This window comes from Chrysochloris asiatica, unplaced genomic scaffold (assembly GCF_000296735.1).
Source record: "Chrysochloris asiatica unplaced genomic scaffold, ChrAsi1.0 scaffold00087, whole genome shotgun sequence".
Lineage (NCBI taxonomy): Eukaryota > Metazoa > Chordata > Mammalia > Afrosoricida > Chrysochloridae > Chrysochloris > Chrysochloris asiatica.
Genome location: NW_006408605.1, coordinates 11,067,302 through 11,094,792, shown reverse-complemented (window position 1 = coordinate 11,094,792; position 27,491 = coordinate 11,067,302). Strand labels below are relative to the sequence as shown.

Sequence of the window (27,491 nt, the reverse complement as noted above, 5' to 3'; positions counted from 1 at the left end):
ATGCCCATCAATGGAAGACAGTATAAAAAACTTTGGTACATAAACGCAATGAAATACTATGCAATGATGATGAATAACAATGAATATTCAAAACACCTTATAGCATGGATGAACCTGGAGGACACTATGCTGTGTGAAATCTGTCAGTCACAAAAGGACAATTATTGTATAAGGTCACTATTATAAAAAGTCAATAAAAGCTTTTCATACTAAAACAAACAGTCTTTGATGGTTATCAGGAGTGGGAGGGAACATAGAGTAATTCACTGGCTAGAGGGTAGACATGTTTTCACTCAGGTGACAGGGAATGCAATATACAACAAGAGGGAGGTTGGCAGAAGGATGCAGAAGACAGGTAAAGACATTGGGAGGAATTAAATGGTTAAAGAGGATAGAGGTAAATGTTGTTACATACACAACCCTGCAACAACAATGTTCTGTGGGTAGATACATGGACAAATACACAGGCTGAATAGGTATGAGAGGAAGAGTGGGAGTATGCGGTGCCGTAGGATAAGTACTGGGCTGCTAACCACAACCTCAGAGGTTTAAACCTACCTCAGAAACTCCATACAGAGTTGCTATGTGCCAGAAACAATTCAAAAACACTTAAGAACAACAACAACTATACCAAAAGAGATTAAAGGAGCCCTCTTTCCCCCAGAATATCACCTAAAATAATGTTTCAATATGAAAACGAAGCTATCTCAGTTGATCACCCTTCAGCCAAACAGTAATACACTTGAGTAATGAGCTCCCTCTGACAATGCATTATATGAGAATGGACAACATTTTCCCCAAAATGAATGTGAAAAAAATGGAGAGGAAGGTAAACTAGATCAATGGAAAAAGAACAAAAATGATGGCAATGCTGGCATATTGTAAAAATTGTAACAAACCACATGGAACAATTTGTATAAAAATTGTTAAAGGGGAACCTGATTAGCTGTTAAATTTTCACCTAGAACGCAATAAAATATTGTTGACATTTTTTTAAAAGAATGTAAGCTCCACAAGGCAAAAACTTCGTATTTTATGTTCATTAGGAAACCTAATGCCTAGAAAGAAAGGCTGAAATGAAACTGTAATTTTAAATTCGAGCTCACCTCTTTGAAATGTTCTGAATCTTCTCTTTGGGCAGTTTCCCCTGTAGAACCCAGAAAAGGAGGAAATGAGGGGCTGAAGGCCATGAGGTCTGCCTTGGGTGGCCCCTCCCCAGAACACATCCTCTGCCTCCTTTGCTGAGGGTATGAACAGCTCCCAATTGCGCTAGAACACACCAGCGTGGGTTTCCCGGGCCCGCACGTGCCCTCTTGGGGCGACGCTGAGCACCGCAGCGCAGTGTACAGCAACAGGGTGAGCACCAACAGGCTGGACACCGCGCAGACGGCGATAATCAGGTACACGTTGACATTCACCAGCGCCGCCTCCCGTTCCGCGGTGCCCGACGAAGACCAAGATAATGTCTTCAGAGCCTGGCTGCTCTCCACGAACGACAGCAGCACAGTAGCGGTAGCCGCCAGTGGCGGCTCGCCGTGGTCTTTCACCAGTACCAGCAGGCGCTGGCGCGGTGGGTCTGCCTCGTCCAGAGCACGCGTCGTGCTCACCTCGCCGTTGTACAGACCCACACGAAACAGGCTGTGCGCACTGCCAGCCGCAGGTTGCAGCTCGTAGGACAGCCACGCATTGTAGCCCGAGTCTGCGTCCACCGCACGTACCTTCGCCACCACCTGGCCGGCACCTACCAACCGAGGTATCATTTCGCTCATCGCCCCGCGAGAACCTCCAGACCCAGACGGCAGCAGCGCCGGCGCGTTGTCGTTCTCATCCAGCACAAACACCTGCAGAGTCACGTTGCAGCCCAGAGGCGGGAAGCCCGAGTCGCGCGCGCTCACCTGGAACTGCAGAAGCTCCAGGTCCTCGTGGTCCAGCGGCTGCAGCGCGTACACCTTGCCGCTCTCGGCGTGCACCGACACGTAGCTCGACAACGCGCGCTCGCCCACCCGCCGCTCCACCAGTGAGTAGGACACCAACGCGTTCTCCTGCGCGTCCGCGTCGCGCGCCGACACTGTGAAGATGTGACTGCCTGGAGGGTTGTTCTCCTTCACGAACACCGTGTACTCTGGCTGTGTGAACGTGGGCGCGTTGTCGTTCACATCGGCTACCTCCAGAGACATGTTGATGGTGGCGGACAGAGAAGGTGATCCACAGTCCCGCGCTGTCACCACTAGCGAATAAGTCGACACACTCTCGCGATCTAAAGTGTTATCCAGCACCAACGAATAATAGTTTTTAAAGGTAGACACTAGCTTGAAGAAGATCTGCGGTGTCAGGGAGCAGATCACTAGCCCATTGGAGCCTGTGTCACGGTCGGACACTCTGATCAGGGCGATGACAGTGCCGGGCTGAGCGTCTTCTCTGACAAGGGGTGACAAAGAAGTGACAGTAATCTCTGGGGCATTATCATTTACATCTAGTACTTCCACCAAAATGGTACAATGACCGGCCATTGGAATATTCCCCTTGTCAACGGCCTCAACGGGTATTTCATACAATTTCTTTTCTTCGAAATCCAGGTTACCTTTTGTCCTAATTTCTCCAGTATTGGGATTCATACTAAATGCATAGACCACTGCAGGCAATACAGGCTTTCGGAATGAGTAGACTATGTCTCCATTTGTGCCATCATCAGGATCTGTAGCATTTAACTTGATCAGTAATGTTCCATTAAATAGGTTCTCTAGTACTCTGACTTTATAAATGGATTGTCCAAATTCTGGAGCATTATCATTCACATCCAGCACAGTAATCAGCAGCTGAACTGTGCCAGTCAACTCAGGTTTACCTCCATCACTAGCTGTTAATAGTAAACTATGTTCCTGAATTTCTTCTCTGTCTAATGATTTCCTCAACACAAGGGATAATGAAGACGTTTGCTCACGACTGCTTTGTGTGTCCAAAGCGAAAAAGTCATTGGGATTGAGTCGGTAGGTCAAGGCCGCGTTTACTCCAATATCTGCATCGGATGCGCCATCTAGTGGAAGCCGAGTTTCTGTAGATCTAGATTCTGCAATGCTCATTCGTTTCTTACTTTCAAGGAATACCGGCGGGTTGTCATTAATATCCTTCACCTCTACCTCTACATGGAAAATCTGAAGAGGCTTGTCCACGATCACCTCCAGATGGATGCTGCACACCGCACTCCGCCCGCACAGTTCCTCACGGTCGATCCGAGAATTCACAAACAAAATGCCGTTCTGAAGATTCACCTCTAGAAGGTCCGCAGGATCTTTAGACACCACCCGGAACAGGCGCGGCACCAGCTCCGCCAGCTCCAGCCCCAGGTCCTGCGCTATGCGGCCCACGAAGGTGCCGTGTTTGGCCTCCTCGGGGACCAAGTAGTGGACCTGGCCGCTCCCGATTTCCCAGGCTGTGAGGAGCAGAAGTGAGAGCCGCAGACGTGGGGCTCCCGGGCCTCCTCCCCAGGAAAACAGCATGGTACGCTCAAAAAGCTACCTAGATATCTGAAGTATATAGAACGTCTTACCCACAAGCTCTCTCTCAAAACCCAATTTAACCACCTTCCGTCTACTGCGAATGAATTCGCAAAAATCTTTCCCCTACCTGCCAAATTCTCTGGAGGAAGAGGCTTGCTCTGTACTCCAGAAAACATTATCAGTGAAGAGCGACACCAAGCGCATAAATGTGTAAGTATAAGAGTAATTCGATCTTCATATTTTCCATTGTAGCATCTTCTTGCATTTCCTGATGTTTTTCATTGCAAATACCTAATTGAAGAGTAAATGTTTTCGTTTCCAAAAACAGTAATGTATTCAGCTAAACATTGAATGTTAGTTGACAACTAGTTCATGAGTTTCATTTTTCCATTTGTTCATACATGTGAAAAACTTCTGTGCAGACAGAATGTTAAAATGACTTTTGGGATAATTTATATTTTTTTAAATATATTTTTATACTTTACCAAATATATAAAGTTCATAACATGCATATTTAAAATATACACGAGTATATTTTACGAGTATATTATATGAGTAAAGCGTATTATGTATATTCAAACTTGCTTCTCCTGAAGATGCAAACTGTTCTATTTCTTTTCATCCTTTCATCTCTAACTTTTACCATTTACTTGATACATTGCACTTTGTGCTCCCTGTGAACACACTCCACAGCACTTACCAACAATAATATCTACCTTCATATAATTTTAAGTCTACTGTAATGGGTTGAATGGTATCCTTGAAAATGTATATCTATGTTCTAATCCTCAAATCCTGTGAATATTAACTTATATAGGAAAAGATAGGAGTAAGTAAAGAATCTCAAGAAGAGTTTTTCCTGGATTATCAGTTGGGTCCTATATGCAATCACATGTATCCTTATTAAACAATCCCACATAGGAAAAGAGACACAAAGAAAATGAGAAGAGGAAGACACAGTGTGACTATGGAGACAGAGATTGGACTGGTGCAACCACAAGCCAAGCAATGCCATGGAACAGCCTCCAGAAACTGGAAGAGACAAAGAATAGGTTTTCCTTTAGCGTCTCCAGAAGAAAAACAGCCCTGCTAACACCTTGATTTTGGAATTCTGGCTTCCAGAACTGTGAAAATAAATTTCTGTTATTTTAAGCCACTCAGAAATAACAGCTCCAGAAACCAACATGTCTACCCACCTAAATTGTTTATTTGAATACATTATTTTTCATTTTTATTCTCTCTCTTTGTGATTTTATACTTTGATGGTTTTATCAATACCATATAAAATTATTACCCCATACTTATATTTATAATCAATTCTAAAATCTCAAAAGCACATTTCTTAATTAAATTTCTACTCCCTCCTTTCCATTCTTCAACTCTGTTCTGCATCTTGATTAATGACAATCTCATCCTTTCAGTTGACCAAACTAAAAAATTTAGAGTTATCTGCTACTTTTGATTCTGTTTTATCATTTGTGTTGTTGTTGTTGTTAAGCGCCATTTGGTGGGTTATGACCCTGTATAGGGTTTCCAAGAAGCATCTGGTACACTTAAACTACTGACCTTGTGGTCAAACCAACCTTACTGTCCAGTACTTATCCTCCAGTGCCAGGACTCCATCATTTATATAGAATTAATCACTATCTGACTGACTCTACTTTGCCAATGCATCTGAGACATGTTTCTTTCTATTCATTTCTACTGTCATAATATAAGTCTCTGTTACTTGACATCTAAATAATTATAAGAGTCTTTATTATCATCCATCCTTTCCTCCAGAATCTCACTTGCTCCAATTCATCAAGTATATAATTTTCAGAGAAAATTATGTTCATTTGTTCATATTAATCTTCTCATCTGCAATAGTTTCCTATTGAAATATATCCTTTAGGGCACCCTTTAATAATTAAAAAAAAAATTCCTAATCTCTGAAGATTTCTAAGATGGAGGGTACTGCCCAGAGGGGTACATTTCAATACCATAAAATATATCAATACCATATATTTGTTATTGAATGAACATACATTCCACATCTTGAACTAAAAATATGAGAGAATAGTAGGCCCAAGGTTAGAAAGTTTAATGTTTTAATATCAAGCTGAGGGACTTAAGTCTTCAATTTCTGGTGAAGAAGACGACTCTGGGTATTTATGTTGAAAAAATCTCTAATATGTGAAGTGTAGTTTCACCTGGTAATGAACAGAGACTGACAGTATAGTATAATGGGTTTGGAATCCTCCAGAACTGAGTTTGAACCACTTCTCACTATCTATGTGGCTTAAACATCAGGTTTTTCATCTGTAAAATGGGATAATACTTATTGTATCTGTACTATAATTAAATGAAATAATGCATGAGGCTCCCAAAGAAATAAGATCTCAATAAATATCCTTATATTTCAGTTTGTCTCAAATGTCATTAATTGTAATTAAATGTAATTAAATCATTATGTGTATAAATTATCCCAATAAGATGCACCCCAATTTAGGTGATATTAAAATATTTTAATTGAGAAGTATTTTGTCATATTTTAAGCAAATAAGAATAGCACAGTAGTCAATCCCTTCTGAAAGAAGGTAAGCAACAGAAAGGTTAGGATAAGCACAGTACTGCTCATCACAAGGTCAACAGTTCAAGCCCACTGGGAGAAAGATGAGGTTTTCTGTCCCCATAAAGATTTAGAGCCTCAGTAAAACCTATCCAGGGTTGCTATAAGTTGAATTCGACTCAGTGGTAATGAGTGAGTAAATGATTCATTGTAGAATCAACAATGTGTCATTTAAGTTTTTTGTATTATCGTAGTATCTGGAAAGAGGTTGTACTGGAATAAAATGATAATCGAGGAGGATATCTGTAACATGTATAACTTTTCTGTAAGTCTCAAATTGTGTCTGAATTTTTATTTAAAAGGCATCCAAAGAAAAGCTTGGCAAGGTTTTTTTTTACTCTGATGTACTAAAATTTTCAAGGTCAATCATTCTTAGTAGAATAATTTGTTGTTGTTGTTAAGTACCGCGGAGTCGGTTCTGACTCATAGTGACCCTGCACAGGGTTTCCGAGGCTGTAAATCTTTACGGGAGCAGAACGCCTCATCTTTCTCCTGAGGAACAGCTCATAGTTTCGAATGGCTGACCTTGAGGTTAGCAGCCTGATTCGTAACCACTACACCACCAGAGCTCCTTAGTGGAATAAATTATAGGATAATAAAATAAAATAAAAATCCCAAATGATAGCACATCAAATCAAAATCCTTGCTTTCTCTTACTGATTCCCATCCTCATCTGTCAGTCTTGTTTGTTGTTGTGTAGCTGAAAGCTACATGGTGGACAAGTTTGAGGGGCTTCCAGATAAAGACAGTCTAGAAAGAAGGAGACATGGACCACTTCTGAATGGAAAACATTGTATTAACCAATGGAATCCTTATAAATAGTCCCAGAACATTGGCTGATACAGTGCCAGAAGATGAGCCCCTCAGATGGGTAAACACTTAAAATATGACTGAGGAAGAGCTGCCTTCTCAAAATACAACTGACCTTAATGCAGTGGATGGACAAAGTTTTCGGGACTTTCATATGCTGATGGGACACAACTCAAAATAAGAAGAAACAACTGCAAACATTCATTAATAATCATATCATGAAATGTACAAAGTCTGAATCTAGGAAAATTGGAAGTTGTCAGAAATGAAATGGAACACACAAAGATTGATACCCTAGGCATTAGTGAGTTGAAATAGACTGGTATTAGACATTTTGAATCAGATCATCACATGGTTTACTATGGCAGGAATGCCAAATTAAAGAGAAATGGTGCCTCATTCATCATGAAAAACAGTATTTCAAGATCTATCACAAAGTACATTGCTATCTGGGATAGAAAAATACCCATACATTTACAAGGAAGACCAAGTAATATGACTATTATTCAAATTTGCACACAAACCACTAAAACCAATGATGATGGAATTGAATTCTAACAAGTATGTTAGCCTGACATTGCTCATTCAATCAAGATGCATTGATAATTACTGGTGACTGAAATGTGAAAGTGGAAACAAAGAGGAGGAATCAGTAGTTGTAAAATATGGCTATGGTTACAGAAATGTTGCTGGAGATCACATGATAGAATTTTGCAAGACCAATGACTTCTTCATTGCACATACCTTTTAAACATAAACTATACACAAGGACTTCAACAGATGGAATACATAGATATCACATTGACTACATCTGTGGGAAGAGAAGTTTAGTATTATCAGCCAAAAAAAAAAAGGCCAGGAGCAGGCTGTGGAACAAACCATCAATTGCTCATATGCAAGTTCAGGTAAAAGAAAATTAAAACAAGAGTCAAAATATGACCTTAAATATATCTCACCTGAATTCAGAGAGCATCTCAAGAACAGATTTGATGCACTAGACATAATGAAAATCAGAAGAGTTTTGTTATTACGTCAAGAACATCATACATAAAAAAAGCAAAAGATCATTTAAAAGTCAGGAAAAAAAGAAAACAAAATGGATGTCAGAAGAGACTCTGAAATTTGTTCTTGAGCATAGAGAAGTTAAATTGAATGGGAGAAATGAGAAAGTAAAAGAGCAGAATAAAAAATTTTAAAGGAAGCTAAAGAAGACAAAGTCAAATATTATAATGAAAAGTGCAAAGACCTAGAGTTAGAATACCAAAAGGTATGAACCATGTTCGGCATTTCTTAAGGTGAAATAACTGAAGAAAACACTTAAGCCTCCATTGCAAATATTGTAGGAGTATATGGAGTCCTGGTGTGGCACTGTAGGATAAGCACTGGACTGCTAAACAAAAGGTGAATGATTTAAACCCTATACAGGGTCGCTATGAGTAGCAACCAACTCGATGGCACATAACAACAATGAGTAAAATATTGAATGATGCAGGAATCACAAAAAGAATATGAAAGGAATACACTATACAGAAGAAAAAAAATTGGTCGATGTTCACCCATTTTAAGAGGTACTATATTATCAAGGGAGTCCTGGTGTGACGTTGTGTGTTAATGCGCCAGACTGCAAGCCGTTTGAACTGCTAGGTCAGCGGTTCAAGCTCACCAGGTACTCCTAGGAAACCCTATACAGGGTCGCTATGGGTTGGAATCGATTCAACGGAACTACACAACAACAACATATTATCAAGAGCCAATATTAAAGAAAGAAGTCCAAGGTGCACTAAAGGAATCAGAGGGAAAACAAGGCTCAGGAATTGACGGAATATAAGTTGAAATATTTCAACAAATTGTTGCAGCGCTGGAGGAGCTCACTTGTCTATGCCAAGATATTTGGAAGACAGCTGCCTAGCCAGCCGGTAGAAAGAGATCCATATTTATGCCCATTCCAAAGAAAGGTGACCCAAGAGAACATGGAAACCATCAAACAATACCATTAATATCACATGCAAACAAATTTGTGCTAAAGATAAATTTTAAACGGTTGTGCTGCAGTCCAGTGCTTATCCTACAGAGCCAGGGAATAGGTATCACAAAAAGCAAATTTTAAAACACATATATATTTCAATTTTATCAGTGGCTTACTTCACTGGGAGGATTTAAACCATCTGCTCGTAATGGCGGTAGGTTGGGGCTGAAGACCATCAGGTCCATCTTGGGCTGCCCCTCCCCAGAGCACACCCTCTGCCTCCTCTGCTGTGAGTGTGACCAGCTCCCCACCGCACTGGAGCACACCAGCGTGGCCTTCCCCGGGCCGCACGTGCCCTCTGGGGGCGGCGCTGAGCACCGCAGCGCTGTGTACAGCAGCAACGTGAGCACCAACAGGCTGGACACCGCGCAGATGGCGATGATCAGGTACACGTTGACATCCACCAGCGCCGCCTCCCGGCCCTCTGCACCAGATGACGCCAGCAATGACGTTTTCAGAGCCTGGCCGTTCTCCACCAGTGACACCAGCACTGTGGCCGTGGCCGACAACGGCGGCTCACCGTGGTCCTTCACCAGGACCAGCAGGCGCTGACGTGGCGCGTCCTCCTCGTCCAAGGCGCGCGTCGTGCTCACCTCGCCAGTGTACAGACCTACGCGGAACGGGATCTGAGTCCTGCCAGACTCTGGATGCAGCTCATACGACAGCCACGCGTTGTAGCCCGAGTCCGCGTCCACAGCTCGAACCTTCGCCACCACGTGGCCCGCACCCACCAACCGAGGTACCATTTCGCTCATCGCGCCGCCGAAACCTCCAGACCCAGGCGGCAGCAGCACCGGCGCGTTGTCGTTCTCATCCAACACGAACACCTGCAGAGTCACGTTGCTGCCCAGAGGCGGGAAGCCCGCGTCGCGCGCGCTCACCTGGAATTGCAGCAGCTCGAGCTCCTCGCGGTCCAGGGGCTGCAGCGCGTACACCTTGCCGCTCTCGGCGTGCACCGACACGTAGCTCGACAGTGTGCGCTCGCCCACCCGCCGCTCCACCAGCGAGTAGGACACCAGCGCGTTCTCCTGCGCGTCCGCGTCGCGCGCCGACACTGTGAAGATGTGGCTGCCAGGAGGGTTGTTTTCCTTCACCAACACAGTGTATTCGGGTTGCCCAAATGCCGGTGCGTTGTCGTTCACGTCGGCCACCTCCACCAACACGCTGGCGGTGGTCGATAGAGGAGGGGATCCACTGTCCTTCGCTGTCACTACCACGAAATATTCTGACATGCTCTCGTGGTCCAGGACGCCATCCAGCACCAACGAATAGTAATTCTTGAAGGTGGACACCAAGATGAAGGGTACATTGGATGTTACTGAGCATGTCACTTGTCCGTTGGCCCCAGAGTCCCTGTCGGATACGCTGATCAGGGCTATGAGGGTGCCCAACTGAGCATCCTCTGGAACGGGGAGCGACAGTGAAGTGATTGTTACCTCGGGGACATTGTCATTCAAGTCCAGCACTTCCACCAAGACTGTGCTGTGCCCCGACATGGAAGGAAACCCTTTATCAATGGCGTTAACCTGAATTTCATACGCATTATTCTCTTCAAAATCTAGTGTACCATAAATTCGAATGTCACCTGTGTCTGAATCTATCGAAAAAATACATTTCTCACTCACTGGTAAAATCATTCTGATTCCATAGGAAATTTCTCTATTGAGTCCGTCGTCTAGGTCAGAGGCGTTCAATTGAATGACTCTTGTAGCGTTTTGGACATTTTCAAACAACGCTACTTTATAGACAGGCTGATCAAACCCTGGAGCGTTGTCGTTCACATCAAGGATGGTTATTAGAATTTGAATAGATGCCGTTAGCTGAGGTTTACCTCCATCTGTGGTCATGAGCAATAAATTAAGTTCTGGCGTTTCCTCTCTATCCAATAACTTCCGAAGAACTAGTTCAGGCAATATACTTTTATCGGTATTCGTTATTATTTTAAGTTCAAAATATTCGTTTACACTTAACCTATAGGTCAGAAGTGAGTTTACGCCAATATCCGCATCTGAAGCGCCCTCTAGAGGAAAATGAGAGTCCAAACGTGCAGATTCAGCAATAAGTACCTTTTGTTCTCTTTCTCTGAAGACCGGCGGGCTGTCGTTAATGTCCTTCACCTCCACCTCTATATGGAAAATCTGAAGCGGCTTGTCCACAATCACCTCCAGGTGGATGCTGCACACCGCGCTCCGCCCGCACAGCTCCTCGCGGTCGATCCGAGAATTCACAAACAAAATGCCATTCTGCAGATTCACCTCCAGAAGCTCTCTGCGGCCTTTGGACGCCATCCGGAACAAACGCGGCACCAACTCAGCCAGCTCCAGCCCCAGGTCCTGCGCGATGCGACCCACGAAAGTGCCGTGTTTGGCTTCTTCAAAAACCGAGTAGTGGACCTGGCCGTTCCCTGCCTCCCAGGCTCTGAGGAGCAGAAGAGCGAGCAGCGAACGCCAGGCTCCTCGCCAGGAAACCACCATTGCAGATAAGGAGGGCTTCTGTGGCGGCATACCAGAGTTACAGGAGCGCTCGCATGGAATATTTGAGTATATGCCCTTTCTTTGAGTCTATACTTAGTAAATTTTACCCAGCAATTCGGTCAGTATGGAGTCAATCCTGTTCTGTGAATGGTTGGAATCTTTGGGCACTGAGACAAAATTTTCGTTTTTCACCTTTTGAGTGTAGAGCGACACCACGTGAGAGACTATGTAAGTACAAGAAAGATGCTGCCACTCTACTTTTTGATACGGACTTTTCCTGGTTCACTCTAAATTCTGTTTCTTTAGGATATATATTCATGCATTATTTGTAAGGACCCATTTAGCCAAAATATTTTATGATATTAGTAACGAAACACAAATATTTTTATTATGTTGTAGCTTTGTTAATAATGTCTGATTCAAACTCTTTGAGAAAACAATCATTGAAATCTGGTATGTTATAAGCTACTTTTCAGCTAATACAGAGAATAAAATAAAGATTAACACACATCATCCCTGATGTAGCTTAAAATTCAATTTTAAGGGCTTCAGTTTTACCCTTCACAAGCATTGCATATAAGTCTTTAGGAGATAGTCAAGAGTTCTCTTCCCATTAGTAAGAAAAAGAAACTAAACTTATTTTTATTAAAAAATATTTCATCTATGTTGAATGTAAAACTGACGATCTGTTCTGTAAACCTTCACTCAATTCACAACAGAAAGTTTTAAAAATAAATAAATAATATTCCATTTACGTAAATTGTTTTATTCCTAGTTTGTTAAATACTAGACTTCATCATAAATATTGAAAGTGTCACCTTTTTTCGGTTTCTTGATGTTTAAAAGTGATATTTTTACACAGCTGCTCTCTTACCCATCGCGCTCTAAAATGATTCCAGGAAGTTATACTCTAATAATAGTAAGGGTTTTCATGAAAAATGTAGGCTGAAGCCTCCAGATTTCACAATATTCTATGGTGGCAATGGAGGCCTAATATGAAAAAGATCTCTTGATGTATTTTGGAGCCTAATTTCATTGACATTGAGCTTTTGGTTACTTTCTTTTTTTTTTTTTTTTTTTTTCCCCCTTGACTAGTTAAGGAGCTCTGGTAGCGTAGTGGTTACGAATCGGGCTGCGAACCTTAAGGTCAGCGGTTCGAAACTACCAGCCGCTCCGCGGGAGAAAGATGAGGCTTTCTACTCCCGTAAAGATTTACACCCTCAGAAACCCTGTACAGGGTCGCTATGGGTCGGACCCGACTCGACGGCACTTAACAACAACAGTTAATAGTTATTCCGAATATTATCATATTCAGAAAATCAGAATGGTAATTATGAAACTAAGATGCCAGAACAAGAAATACTTTAATGATTTTGTTATTCAAGCCTTAAGGGAAAATAAAACACAGGTAAGATGCTACAGCTACATGTGAACAAGTAAATGTAGATTTTTATGTTGTAGTTAAGTGCCATTGAGTCGGTTCCAACTCATAGCAACCCTGTATAGGGTTTCTGAGGAGTGGCTGGTGAGTAAGTCAATACTTTATGCTAATAATCTGTGGCCATTACTTTTAGATTTTTTATTATGTGAAATTGTCACATAATAAAAAAGAATAACCAAGAATATGATGGCCAAGAATGCTTCTACAAGCAAAACTTAAAAAACAACTTAAATAAGCCATAAAACTGGCTCTTAATTATTAAAATTTTAATTTAAATGTTAAGGTTATCAGACTAATTGTTTATGTTGTCTAACCGCACCAAAAATTTGTTCATTTTCTATTTTCCAAAACAGTTAATGTACCATAACTAAAGAGTTTTAATGAAAAACAGTACTTTGTGTAGTCATCACACATTGTTGGGTATACATTATTGAACAGGTTATTGTTGTTAAGTGCCATTGGGTAATTTACAATTCATAGCAACCCTGAACAGGGTTTGCAAGAAGCACCTGGTGAGTTTGAACCACCAATCTTGCAGTCTAGCACTTATCCTATAGCACCACACCAAGAATCTATTGAGCAGATAGTGGTGGTTATGTGCTGTGGAGTCGGTTCCGACGCATAGCGAGCAGATAGGAACATCTAAATTTAGCTTAATGCATAAACAGCTAAGCTAGAAAATAGGTTAAAAATATAATTGTACACCATAGAATATAATTCTGATTAAGAGTAAGTATTTGTTGTTATTGTTGTTAAATGCTGGCAACTCATAGCAACTCTGTAGAGGGCTTTCCAAGGAGTGACTGGTGAGTTTGAATGGTTGACCTTGCAGGTCAAAGCAACCCTGTGGTCAAGTGCTTATCCTACAGTGTGTATTAAAGACACTTGTTGTTGCTGTTGTTAAGTGCCATAGAGTCGGTTCCAACCCATAGCGACCCTGTATAGGGTTTCCAAGAAGCACCTAGTGAGATTGAACTGCTGACCTTGCAGTTCAAATGGCTTTGAGGTCTGGCTCATTAACCCACAGCGCCACACCAGGATTCCATTAACGACACTACCTTTGTGGAAATTCAGGTAATCTGGAATTATTTAAACTCTTCATTGATTACTTATGTAATATAAAGTAATCATAAAGTACTCCAATATCTTTTTATTATATTTAAGTGACCTTTGTTATATTTCAAAGACTTCGTTTGGAGATGGGCAGTAGAGTGGACCCAATCTAATATTCATGTTTATTAGATATGTAATTACATGGATAATGTGATTGTTTAATCACTTTTGAGTCTGAAATATTTTGTTTTACATCTTATTTTCTACTTTTGAAAACTTGATGAATTTTTAAAACAATTAATATTGAGGTACAAATATTCTTGACCTGAGAACAGGCTTTAGTGAGGGTACTGGTGGACACTTCAGATGATGACAAATAGTACAGTGTGTAATTTTAAGAGAAGAATGCCTGCATACATGTGGCTTTCATCAAACTCTCAAAGAGATCTGTGATTCAGTCACTTTACATATAGCTAAGACATACTGGTATGGTGCTGTGGGTTAACGTACCAGACTGCAAAGCCCTTTGAACTGCAAGGTCAGCGTTTCAAGCTCACCAGCTACTCCTTGGAAACCCTATATAGGGTTGCTATGAGTCAGAATCGACTTGACGGTACTTGAGCAACAACAACAAGACATACTGAATTAGAAGTATGACTTAGAGGGAAATGATCTTTGCTAGAACCTCCAGATGTAATTATACCACATGGAAAGAAAGTGTCCAACACTAGAGATAAAACATTTAAAAAGAGAACATTTAAAATGTGAGATGAATGAAATTAATAATTGTTGATAAGCACTCAATATGCTTCTTAAATTATTCTAACAGAATCCTCAGAATTCAGATATGAGAAAACCTATTAGCATATATTGCAGATAATTATAAGCCTGCATGCACATTTTTAACAATTTGAATTATTTGACAGAATACATTTTATCTAGTTTACTTTGAAGAGTCCTTGTGTGGCACTTCAGATGAAGTAACTTCAATGGTCGCTATGAATCAGTACCAACTGAAGGCACCTAACAACAGAGGCAAAACTAAAGGTTATTTAGTGGCAGTGGGTGACTGATGAATGCGTGTTGATGTTGTTAAGTACTATCAAATCAGTTCTGACTCATAGTGACCCTGTATAAGGTTTCCAAAGAGTAGCTGATGAGTTTGAAGCACTGATCTTGCGGTTCAAACTGACATTTTGGTCCAGTGCTTTATCCTACAGCGCCACACCACCAGGACTCTAAAGAATGTTTTTTGTTGCTATAAAGTGCCACCGAGTCTATTCCAACCCATAGCGACTCTGTATAGGGTTTCCAAGGAATGGCTGATGAGCTTGAACCACTGACTTTGCAGTTCAAACAGACTTTGCAGTCCACAGTATTAACCCTCAGCACCATAAGGAGCTCTGGTAGCGTAGTGGTTACGAATCGGGCTGCGAACCTTAAGGTCAGCGGTTCGAAACTACCAGCTGCTCCGCGGGAGAAAGATGAGGCTTTCTACTCCCGTAAGGATTTACACCCTTGGAAACCCTATACAGGGTCGCTATGGGTCGGAAGCGACTCGAAGGCACTTAACAACAACAACAACAACAACCATAACACAATAGAAAAAGAAAAGTAGATCGTTTTGGAGATAAAAAGGTGTTCAATTTTAGATCTAAGCTAAACTGAGAAAATTTTTCTCCAAGTGACTAATAATGTGACAATATCAAGGCAAAGGCCATCAAAACACAATGAAGATAAGCAAACGTAAATGGTCTACAGTGATTACTCACATTACTGAGGATTATCACTAAAATGAATAGGCAAGTGAAAAATATAAATTATTTCTAATCAGTAAAAAGCAAAGTCATTCTTGCATCTTTCTACTTACAATATTTTCTAACCAAACATTAGGACAAATAAGACATTTATTGAACAGAGAAGCCTGTTTCTTCATATGGTTAAAAAATTAGACACTTGTATATGTACAGGGTCGCTATGGGTCGGAACCGACTCGACGGCACTTAACAACAACAACAACATATGTATCAAGGAGCTCTGGTAGCGTAGTGGTTACGAATCAGACTGTGAACCACAAGAACAATAGTTAGAAATTACCAGCTGTTCCGCAGGAGAAAGATGGGGCTTTCTGCTCCCGTAAAGATTTACAGCCTCGTAAACCCTGTACACATAAACTCCACGACACATAACAACAACAACAACAACATATGTATCATGTGGTTTTTCACTGAGAAAACAATGTTCTTTAAAACATTACTCAAAATAGAGTATTCATTTAAAATTATCAGTAAGATAAAATAAAATTTAAAAATTAACATAGACTTCCTGAATAAGTGTAAACTGTACAAAACTCACCTGTCCTGGGTGGCTAGATCCTATCTCCGATTTTTCTTCTCCTTCTTGCCTGTCCAACCCAGGAGGTAGACTGGGGCTGAAAGCCATTAGGTCGGTCTTAGACGGTCCCTCCCCAGAGCACACCCTCTGCCTCCTCTGCTGTGAGTATGACCAGCTCCCCACCGCACTGGAGCACACCAACATGGGCTTCCCCGGGCCGCACGCGCCCTCTGTAGGCGGCGCCGAGCACCGCAGCGCCGTGTACAGCAACAGCGTGAGCACCAACAGGCTGGACACCGCGCAGATGGCGATGATCAGATACACGTTGACATCTACTAGCGCCACCTCCGAACCCTGAGCTCCCGACGACGCACGCGATGACGTCTTCAGAGCCTGGCTGCTCTCCACCAACGATAGCAGCACGGTAGCCGTGGCCGCCAACGGAGGCTCGCCGTGGTCCTTCACCAGCACTAGCAAGCGCTGGCGCGGAGCGTCCGCTTCGTCCAGGACGCGTGTAGTGCTCACCTCGCCCGTGTACAGACTTACACGAAACGGGCTGCGGGTGCCGCTAGCCATCGGCTGCAACTCATAAGACAGCCACGCATTGTAGCCTGAGTCCGCATCAACAGCACGCACCTTCGCCACCACGTGGCCCGCGCTCACCGGCCACCGCACCATTTCGCTCACTGCGACGCTGGTACCACCAGACCCAGAAGGCAGCAGCGCTGGCGCGTTGTCGTTCTCATCCAGCACGAACACCTGCAGAGTCACATTGCTGCCCAGAGGCGGGAAGCCCGCGTCTCGCGCGCTCACCTGGAACTGTAGCAGCTCCAGCTCCTCGTGGTCCAGCGGCTGCAGCGCATACACCTTGCCGCTCTCCGCGTGCACCGACACGTAGCTCGACAGCGCGCGCTCGCCCACCCGCCGCTCCACCAGCGAGTAGGACACCAGCGCGTTCTCCTGCGCGTCCGCGTCGCACGCCGATACCGTGAAGATGTGGCTACCAGGCGAGTTATTCTCCTTCACGAACACCGTGTACTCGGGCTGTGCGAACAACGGCGCGTTGTCATTTACGTCGAACACCTCCATGGACATGCTGGCTGTGGCCGACAGAGACGGCAATCCACCGTCCCACGCTGTTACCACCAGCTCATAGACCGACACGATCTCTCGGTCCAGGGTTCCATCCAGCACCAGGGAATAGTAATTCTTGAAGGTGGACACTAGCTTAAAGGGGATGTTGGGAGTCAGCGAGCAAGCGACCTGCCCGTTGGCACCAGAATCACGGTCGGATACACTGATCAGGGCAATGACTGTGCCAAGCTGAGCGTCCTCTCGTACAGGGAGGGACAGGGACGTCACGATGACTTCGGGGGCATTATCATTGACGTCTAAGATTTCTACCAATACTATACAATGGCCTGCCATTGGCGGATTCCCTTTATCTGTGCCTTGTACTTCAATTTCATAAAACTTGTTCTCTTCGTAATCTAATATTCCATTGACTCTCACTTCTCCATTATTTTCATCTAGTGTAAATAAGGGTCTTCCATTGGGTTTAATTGATTTCAAAATGTATGTTACCTCTCCATTGACGCCTTCATCTCGATCTGTGGCGTTTAATTTTATCACAAAAGCTCCTTTAGCAGCGTTTTCCAGCAATCTCACTTTGTATTCTGATTGATCAAACTCCGGATCATTGTCGTTAACATCCAATATGCGAACGAAAAGCTGAACACTGCCAGTGAGCTCCGGTTTCCCCCCATCTGTAGCTGTCAGTAGCAAATTCAGTTCCGGAGTTTTCTCTCTATCTAGTGACTTCTTTAATACTAGTCTTTTAGTCGACTTACTATTTGTTGGTAATTCCAAAGAAAAATACTCGTTTGGACTTAGTCTGTAGGTCAATAAAGCATTCTCTCCAATATCCGCATCAGAAGCTCCCTCTAGAGGAAAATGCGAGTCCAGTTTCTTTGATTCCGAAATCAGTAGTCTTTGTTCTCTGTGAGAGAACACCGGCGGGTTGTCATTAATGTCCTTAACCTCCACCTCTACATGGAAAACCTGCAGCGGCTTGTCCACAATCACCTCCAAGTGGATGCTGCACACCGCTCTCCGACCGCACAGCTCCTCACGGTCGATCCGAGAATTCACGAATAAAATGCCATTCTGCAGATTCACCTCCAGAAGCTCCCTGCGGTCTTTGGACGCCACCCGGAACAGACGCGGTACCAGCTCCGCCAGTTCCAGCCCCAGGTCCTGCGCGATGCGGCCCACGAAGGTGCCCTGTTTGGCCTCCTCCGAGACCGAGTAGTGGACCTGGCCTCTTCCCACCTCCCAAACTGCGAAGAGAAAAAGCGAGAACAACAGACGCCTAGTGCCTAACTCCCCTTTCTGGGAACCCAACATCGCACACACTGATTCTCAAAATAAACAGTACCAGTTATTCCAGATTAAGAATAAAATTCTCGCTGAATCTTTAAGACAGTTTAAAGGATCCTTTAGCAGTAGCATCCGGCATGATGGAAATCGTTTGCGTGGTGAGTGCCTGTCTGACTGTCCGGAAGAACCTAGTCTAAATGAACTCTTTCCATCTAGTAAAGAGCGACACCTTGTGCCTGAAACTGTGAGTACTGTACAATACAGCCAACGCTACCTAAAAAAAATTTTTTTTTCTTTAATTAAAAAAAAATTTTTTTTTAGAAACATTTCCACTTTTAGTCATGTTGTGACTGGTGGCATGTGGGAAATGAGTTTTGGAAACTTTATTTCCTGATCAACATCAAATTTAATTTTTTGTTTTTATTTTGATCTAGAGTAATGAAATTGTCCTTTTACTTGCCTACATACACACTGAAAGAAAAAGACTTTAATTCCATAGGTAGTCTATGAAAAACAAGGGCTAAACATTTCCTAAAGATACTTTTCCTCAAAGAAACATATTATCAAATTTGATTGTTTTATTTCCAACCTCTCTTATTATTTTGACTGCTAAGAAAATCAAAGGTAAATTTGAAGTTTAATAATAATAATGCTTTAGTCTTCGTGTTCTGCAAATTGTGTTCTTATCTACATGGATTTGCCTTTCTACTCATCACTCTATTTTCTCTAGTCCTGGTTCTTTCTTGTATTTATATATAATTGTATTCTTATTGTTGTTAATATTGTTGATTGTGACTCATAGCAACCCTCGGTAAGGTTTCTGAAGTTGTAAACATTGTAAGAGCAGAAAGCTTCATCTTTCTTCCCCATGTATTCTTGTTAGAAACCACTTTATGTCTGTTGAAGAACAATACGAAAAACAAAAATATATTTTCAACTTTAGAAATTTAAAGCATAGAATTCACAAAGGACAATTATTGATCTTAATTAAATTTATATTTTACATATCTGATTTTTCATTTAAGTCACATTTGCTAATAGTATAACATATGACATCAAAATAGTACTTTATGGATTTGAGTCAGTGGTATAAAAGAAACAGTCTTTCAACTATGTTGTTGTTAAGTGCTGTTCAGACTCAGCACTTAACAACAACATAGTTGTTTGGTGAATTTGAACCTCCAACCTTACAGTTCAAACTGACCTGTGGTCAAGTGCATTATCCTGCAGTGCCACACCAGGTCTCCAACTATGGTATGTCTTTTATTATCTTTCACCAAAATTAATAAATAATTATAAATTAGTTATAATAAAAATAATAAAATTATTATGACATATTGACATTTCCAAGTTAGCAAAATTGTTTTTCTTTCTCTACTTAAGACATGCTCATAAAATTTGCTGATGTATTTCTTGTTGAAAGAATTCTGGTTTTGAGATCACAAGCTCATTCAAAGCAAGGATAGTTTTCTCTAACTATATCTACTCTTAGTGGCTGCTGTTGTTCTAACAAAACAGAAAATAAACAGTTCAACTAAAAGATATAATATTGTTTTTATGTGTGTGTGGAAATGGAATTTCACAGGAAAAGGATACCAATTTTAAAATCTAAATTGTTGGTGTGTGTAATTTGATTACATTTTCTTTGTCTTTCCATATTGCCTTAGGATTTTGGAAAAAAAGAGAATGCAACAAAAGTTTACCATAAAAACACCAAATCACAATAAAGTGTGATTTATTGTATGATGTAGTATATGGATGTCATCCTCATGGTGCTGTAGGCTAAGCACTGGACAACTAACCACAAGGTCAGCAGTACAAACCCACAAGCTGCTCTGATCAAGAAAAATGAGGTTTTCTGCTCTTATAAAGATTTACAGCTTCATATGTGAGTGCTGTTAGCGTAGTGATTACAAATCGAGCTGCTAATCTCACAGTCAGCAGTTCAAAACTACCAACTGTTCCGTGGGAGAAAGATGAGGCTTTCTGCTCCCGTAAAGATTTACAGCATCAGAAACCCTGTACAGGGTCTCTGTGAGTCGGAACCAACTCCATGGCAGATAACAACAACAACAACATAGGGTCCCTATAGCCAGAATCAATTCCATGACAGTGGATTTAGTTTTTTATTTTTTATATTATGTTATTGCTGTTAAATGCCATCGAGTCAGTTCCAATTCATGGAGATCCTGTATAGGGTTTCCAAAGAGCAGCTGATGAGCTTGAACCGCCGACCTTGCAATTCAAATTGACCAGCACATTAACCCAAAGCACAACACCAGGACTCCTTTATGTTATATGACTTAAGAAACCATGCCTAAGAAAAGATTATACTCTCTTTGAACTCAAAGCAATCTTGTTAGTCTTAAATTCCAGTTGTATGTCTTGTTGGTCAGATAGTAGAATGTATGATTTTATGTCCTACTAGTGTACAAGGGAACACTGAATGGTTGAAAATCAGGAAAGATGAACACCAGGGTTGTAGTCTTTCACCATACTTATTCAATCTGTATGCTGACAAAATAATCCAAGAAACTGGATTATCTGAAGAAAAATGTGGCCTCCGGATTGGAGGAAGACTCATTAACAACCTGAGATATGAAGATGATACAACCTTACTTGCTGAAAGCGAAGAGGACTTAATATAAGAAGGACTTGGTGTGGCGCTGTGGGTTAATGCGCCAGACTGCAAAACCATTTGAACTGCAGGGTCGGTGGTTCAAGCTCACCATCTGCTCTGAAGTATGAGAGACAAAGTTTGGCCATCCTGGCCTCCAAGGAGCACTCTGGCTGCACGTCTTCCAACACCGACCTGTTGGTTCTTTTGGCAGCCCATGGCACCTTCAATAGTCTCCTCCAACACCATAATTCAAATGTAGCAATTCTTCTACGGTCTTCCTTATTCACTGTCCAACTTTCGCATGCATATGAAGTTATTGAAAATACCATGGCTCGGATCAGGCGCACCTTAGTCCTCAAGCTGACATCTTTGCTCTTCAACACTTTAAAAAGGTCTTGTGTAGCAGAATTGCCTAATGTAACACGTCCTTTGATTTCTTGCCTGCTGCTTCCATGAATGTCAATAGTTGGTCCAAGAAGAATGAAGTCCTTGACAACTTCAATCTTTTCTCTGTTGATAAGAATGTTGTTTATTGGTCCAGTGGTGAGGATTTTTGTTTTCTTTACATTGAGATGCAATCCATACCAAAGGCTGTGCTGTTTGATCTTCAACAATAAATGTTTTAAGTCCTCTTCACTTTCAGCAGGCAAGGTTGTATCATCTGCATATCGTAGGTTGTTAATGAGTCTTCCTCCAATCCTGATGCCACGTTTTTCTTCTTGGATTATTTGCTCAGCATACAGGTTGAATAAGTATGGTGAAATAATAAAACCTTGTCACACCCTTTTCTTAACTTTAAGCCATTCAGTGTTCCCATGTTCTGTTTGAACAACTGCCTCTTGGTCCATGTACAGATTCCTCATGAACGCAATTAAGTGTTCCAGAATACTCATACTTCACAATGTTGTCCATAGCTATTCATGATCCACACAATCAAAAGCTTTTGCGTAGTCAATAAAGCACAGAATCATTTAATATTGCAACTCCCATTTTTTCATTTTTTTTCCAATTGAGAAATGCTGAGCATGATCTTGCCTTTTGGTTTTCTAACTTTAGATTTTTACATACTTCACTATAATACGTGATTTTGCCTTCTCAAACTTACCTTTGAAATATGTTATTTGCTCTTTTACTTCATCATTTCTTCCTGCCACTTTAGCTTCTCTATGTTCAAGAGTAAGTTTTAGAATCTCTTGTGCCATCCACCTTGGTCTTTTCATTCTTTTCCTGTCTTTTGAATGACCTTTTGCTTTCTTCATGTGTGATGTTCTTGATGTCATTCCACAACTCCTCTGGTCTTTGGTCATTAGTGTTCAGTGCACCAACCTGTTCTTGAGATGGTCTCTATATTCAGGTGGGATATACTCAAGGACTCCTGGTGTAGCACTGTAGGATCAGCGCTGGACTGTGAACTATATGGTCGGCAGTTCAAATCCACCAGAGGCTCCTTGGAAACCTTAACAGGGTTGATATGAGACAGAACTGACTCGATGGAACTTAATAACAACATCCTCAAGATCATGTTTTGACTTTTTGGGGCTTGTTTTGTTTTCTGCAGCTTCACCCTGAACTTGCATATGAGCAATTATGGTCTGTTCTACAGTTAGTACCTAGCATTGTTTTGGCTGGTGATATTTCATTTCCCCATCATCTCTTTGCACAGATACAGTCAGTTTGACTTCTGTGTATTCCATATGGTGAGGTCCACGTATAGAGTTGCTATATATATTGCTGCAAAAAGCTATTTGCAATTAATAAGTCATTGGTCTTGGAAGTAGCATACAGAGTCAACTCATCTTTGGTCTGCCTTATTCGTTGTTGTTCAGCTTTCAAATGCGTATGAGATGATTGAAAATTCCATGACTTGAGTTAGGCACACTTTACTACTCAAAGTGACATCAATGGTTTTTAATACTTTAAAGAGGTCTTTTGCAGTAAATTGATACATTGTAATGCATTTTGATTGTGGATACAAGAAAAATGAAATCTTTACCAATCTTTTCGCCATTTACCGTGATGTTATTTATTGGTCCAGTTGTGAGTATATTTATATTCTTTACATTGAAGTGTAATCCATACTAAAGGCTTTGATCTTCATCAGTGTTTCAAGTACTCTTCATTCTCAGCAACCAAAACTGTGCCATATCATAAATTGTTCATTCTTCCTCCAATCCTGATATCCCATTCTTCTTCATATAATCCAGCTCCTTGGATTATTTTCTCACATACAGATTGAATAACTAGGGTGAAAATATACAATCCTGATGCACAACTGTCCTGGTTTTAAACCATTCAGTGTCTCTTTATTCTGTTTGAATGATTGATTCTTGGTCTATGTACAAGTTTCACATGAACACAATAATGTCTTCATGAATTACCATTCTTCACAATGCTATCTATATTCTGTTATGATCCACACAGTCTAATGTCTTTGCATAGTTAATAAAACACGTGTAAACAGCTTTCTGGTATTATCTGTTTTCAGCCAAGATCCATCTGACATCAACAATGATATCCCCCATTCCACTTCCTCTTTTGAAATAGGCTTGAATTTCTGTGAGTTACCTGTCGATGTTTTGTCAAAGATCAGCTGATGGCATGTGGATGGATTTACTTCTGGGTACTTGTCTGTCAGTTTGTGGTACTGTGGTGGCTTGTGAGTTTGTGTGATTCTGGAAGATATGCCACCAGTATTATAAATACCAGCAGTGTCATCCATAGTCGGCAGGTTTCAGATGAGCTTCCAGATGAAGACAGATTAGGAAGAAGGAGATACGAACTACTTCCAAATATTTAGTCACTGAAAACCTTATGAATAGCAGAGAAACACTGTCAGATATAGTGTAGGTAAGTGAGCCCATCAGGTTGGAAGGCACTCAAAATGCGACTGGGGAAGAGCTGCCTCCTCAAAGTAGAGTTGGCCGTGATAATGTGAATGGAGTAAAGCCCATGGGAGAAAAGCCTGCAGGACCTTCATTTGCTGATGGGGCACAACTCAAAATGAAGAGAAACAGCTATAAACATCCATTGAAAATCGGAACAAGGAATGTATGAAGTATGAATCTGGGAAAATTGGAAGTTGTCAAAAATGAAATGGAATGCATAAACACTGATATCTTAGGCATTAGTGAGCTGAAATGGAACGGTACTGGCCATTTTGAATCTGATGACCACATGGTTTACTATGCCAGAAATGACAAATTGAAGAGGAAAGGTATTGCATTCATTGTCAAAAAGAACATATCCAGATCAGTCATGAGGTACAATGCTGTCTGTGGTAGGATAAGATTCATGCGCTTACAGAGAATCCCAGTTAATACAACTATTATTTAAATTTATACACCAACGACTAAAGCCAGTAAGGATGAAATAGAAGAATTCTACCAACTTCTTCAATCTGAAATTGATCAAACATGCAATCAAGATGTATTGATCATTACTGGTGATTGGAACGCAAAAGTTGGGAGCAAAGAGGAAGGATCAGTAGCTGGAAAATATGGGCTTGGTGATAGAAATGATGCTGGAAAATGCATGATAGAATTCTTCAAAACCAATTATTTGTTCATTTCAAATACATTCTTTAGACACATGGACCTCACCAGTTTGAATACATAGAAATCAAATTGACTACATCTGCGGAAAGAGACAATGGAAAAGCTCCATATCATCAGTTAAAACAAGGCCAGGGGCAGACTGTGGAAAAGATGATCAATTATGCTTATGCAAATCCAAACTGACACTGAAGAAAATGAAAACAAGTCCACGAGAACCAAAATATGACCTTGAATATATCCCACCTGAATTTAGAGGTCATCTGAAGAAAAGATTTGATGCATTAAACACTAAAGACTGAAGACCAGACGAGTTGTGGGATGACATCAAGAACATCATACATGAAGAAAACAAAAAGTCATTAAGAAGACAAGAAAGAAGGAAAAAGTCTAAATGGATGTCAGAAGAGACTTTAAACTTACTATCCAGCATAAAGATGCTAAAGCAAATGGAAGAAATGAGGAGTTACAAGAGCTGAACAGCAAATTTCAAGGATCAGCTCGAGAAGATAAAGCCAAATATTACAACAAAATGTGCAAAGATCTGGAATCAGAAAAGCAAAAAGGAAGAACAGTCTCAGCATTTCTCAAGCTGGGGGAACTGAAGAAAAAATTCAAGCCTCGTCTTTTCTTATTGAAAGATTCTCTGGGCAAATTGTTGAATGATGCAGAAAGCATCAAGAGAAGATGGAAGGAATACACAGAGTCACTGTACCAAAAGGAAACGGTTAATGTTCAACCATTTTAAGAGATAGCATATGATCAAGAGCCAATGATACTGAAGGAGGAAGTACAAGGTACATTGAAGGAATTGGTAAAGAACAAGGCACCAGGAATTGATGGAATAAATATTGAAATCTTTCAAGAAAGTGAGGCAGCACAGGGGGCACTCAGTCATCTCTGCCAAGAAATTTGGAAAAGAACTATCAGGCCGACTGATTGGAAGAGATCCGTATTTGTGCCCATTCCAAAGAGAGGTGACATAACTGAATGCAGAAATCATCAGACAATCTCTTTGATATCCCTTATGAGTAAAGCTTTACTAAAGGTAATACAGAAATGGCTGCAAGCATACGTTGACAGAGAACTTCCAGAGGTTCAAGCTGGATGCAGAAGAGGCCATGTAAAAAGGGATATCATTGCTGACGTCCGATGGATCTTGGTTGAAAGCAGAGAATATCAGAAAGATGTTTACCTGTGCTTTACTGACTACACAAAGGTTTTAGATTGTGTGGATCATGACAAGCTATGGACAACATTGTGAAGTATGAGTATTCTGGAACACTTAATTGTGCTCATGAGGAATCTGTACATGGACCAAGAGGCAGTTATTCAAACAGTACATGGGAACACTGAATGGTTTAAAATTAAGGAAGGTGTGTGACAGGGTTGTATTTTTTCACCATACTTATTCAACCTGTATGCTGAGCAAATAATCCGAGAAGAAAAACGTGGCATCAGGATTGGAGGAAGACTCATTAACAACCTACAATATGCAGATGATACAACCTTGCTGGCTGAAAGTGAAGAAGACTTAAAATATTTACTGATGAAGATCAAAGAGCACAGCCTTTGGTATGGATTGCATCTCAATGTAAAGAAAACAAAAATCCTCACCATTGGACCAATAAACAACATTCTTATCAACAGAGAAAAGACTGAAGTTGTCAAGGACTTTATTCTTCTTGTATCAACTATCGACATTCATGGAAGCAGTGGGCAAGAAATCAAAGGACGTGTTACATTAGGCAAATCTGCTACACAAGACCTTTTTAAAGTGTTGAAAAGCAAAGATGTCAGCTTGAGGACTAAGGTGCGCCTGATCCGAGCCATGGTATTTTCAATAACCTCATATACATGCAAAAGCTGGACAGTGAATAAGGAAGATTGTAGAAGAATTGAAGCTTTTGAGTTATGGTGTTGGAGGAGAATATTGAAAGTGCCATGGGCTGCCAAGAGAACCAATAGATCCGTTTTGGAAGACGTGCAGCCAGAGTGCTCCTTGGAGGCCAAGATGGCCAAACTTCGTCTCTCATACTTCGGACATATTGTCTGGAGGAACCAGTTGCTGGAGAAGGATATCATGTTTGGTAAGGTGGAGGGTCAGAGAAAAAGAGGAAGACCCCCAACGAGATGGATTGGCCAAGTGGCAGCATCGATGGACTCAAGCGTGGCAACAATAGTGCGGTTGGCCCAGGATCAGGCAGTGTTTTGTTCTGCTGTGCATAGGGTTGCTATGAGTCGGTACAGACTTGATGGTACCTAACAACAACTACAACATCTGTCAAAGGGTAGCACAGTGGCTCTGTATGATACACACTGAACTGCAAACCACAAGGTCAAACGTTCGAACCCACGGCCCTCTCCAAAGGAGAAAGATAAGGCTTTCTGTTCCAGCAAAGATTTACAACCTCAGAAACCCTACAGAGAGCCACTATAAACTGAAACCAACTTAATGGCACTTAACAACAAAAAACGTGATGATATACTGCTGCAACTGTGTTTAAATTATCTTCAGCAAAATTTTATTTGCATGTGATATTAAATATACTGTTTGATAATTTCCACATTCTGTTGGGTTACCTTTCTTTAAAACTGGAATAAATATAGATCTCTTCTGACCAGTTGGCCAGGTACCTGTCTTCCAAATTTCTTTGTAATTAAGCACAACAGACATTATATTCAGATACAAATA

At 41.2% G+C, this 27,491-nt stretch overlaps 1 protein-coding gene across 5 annotated transcripts in view; it reads right to left on the bottom strand.

Moving 5' to 3' along the window:
• Positions 1-27,491, bottom strand: part of PCDHAC2 (protocadherin alpha subfamily C, 2) — a 220,163-nt gene that overhangs the window by 182,915 nt on the left and 9,757 nt on the right. The window contains exon 1 of one of the 5 annotated variants that reach the window (XM_006866175.1): positions 16,326-18,652. The exons of 1 other annotated variant lie outside the window; for it this stretch is intronic. In XM_006866175.1, coding sequence (XP_006866237.1) covers positions 16,326-18,652 — 2,327 coding nt within the window. Of the gene's footprint in view, positions 1-1,106; positions 3,560-9,060; positions 11,577-16,325; positions 18,653-27,491 lie in introns of those variants that run through there. 3 more of the 5 variants (XM_006866174.1, XM_006866176.1, XM_006866177.1) reach the window with 3 other exon arrangements.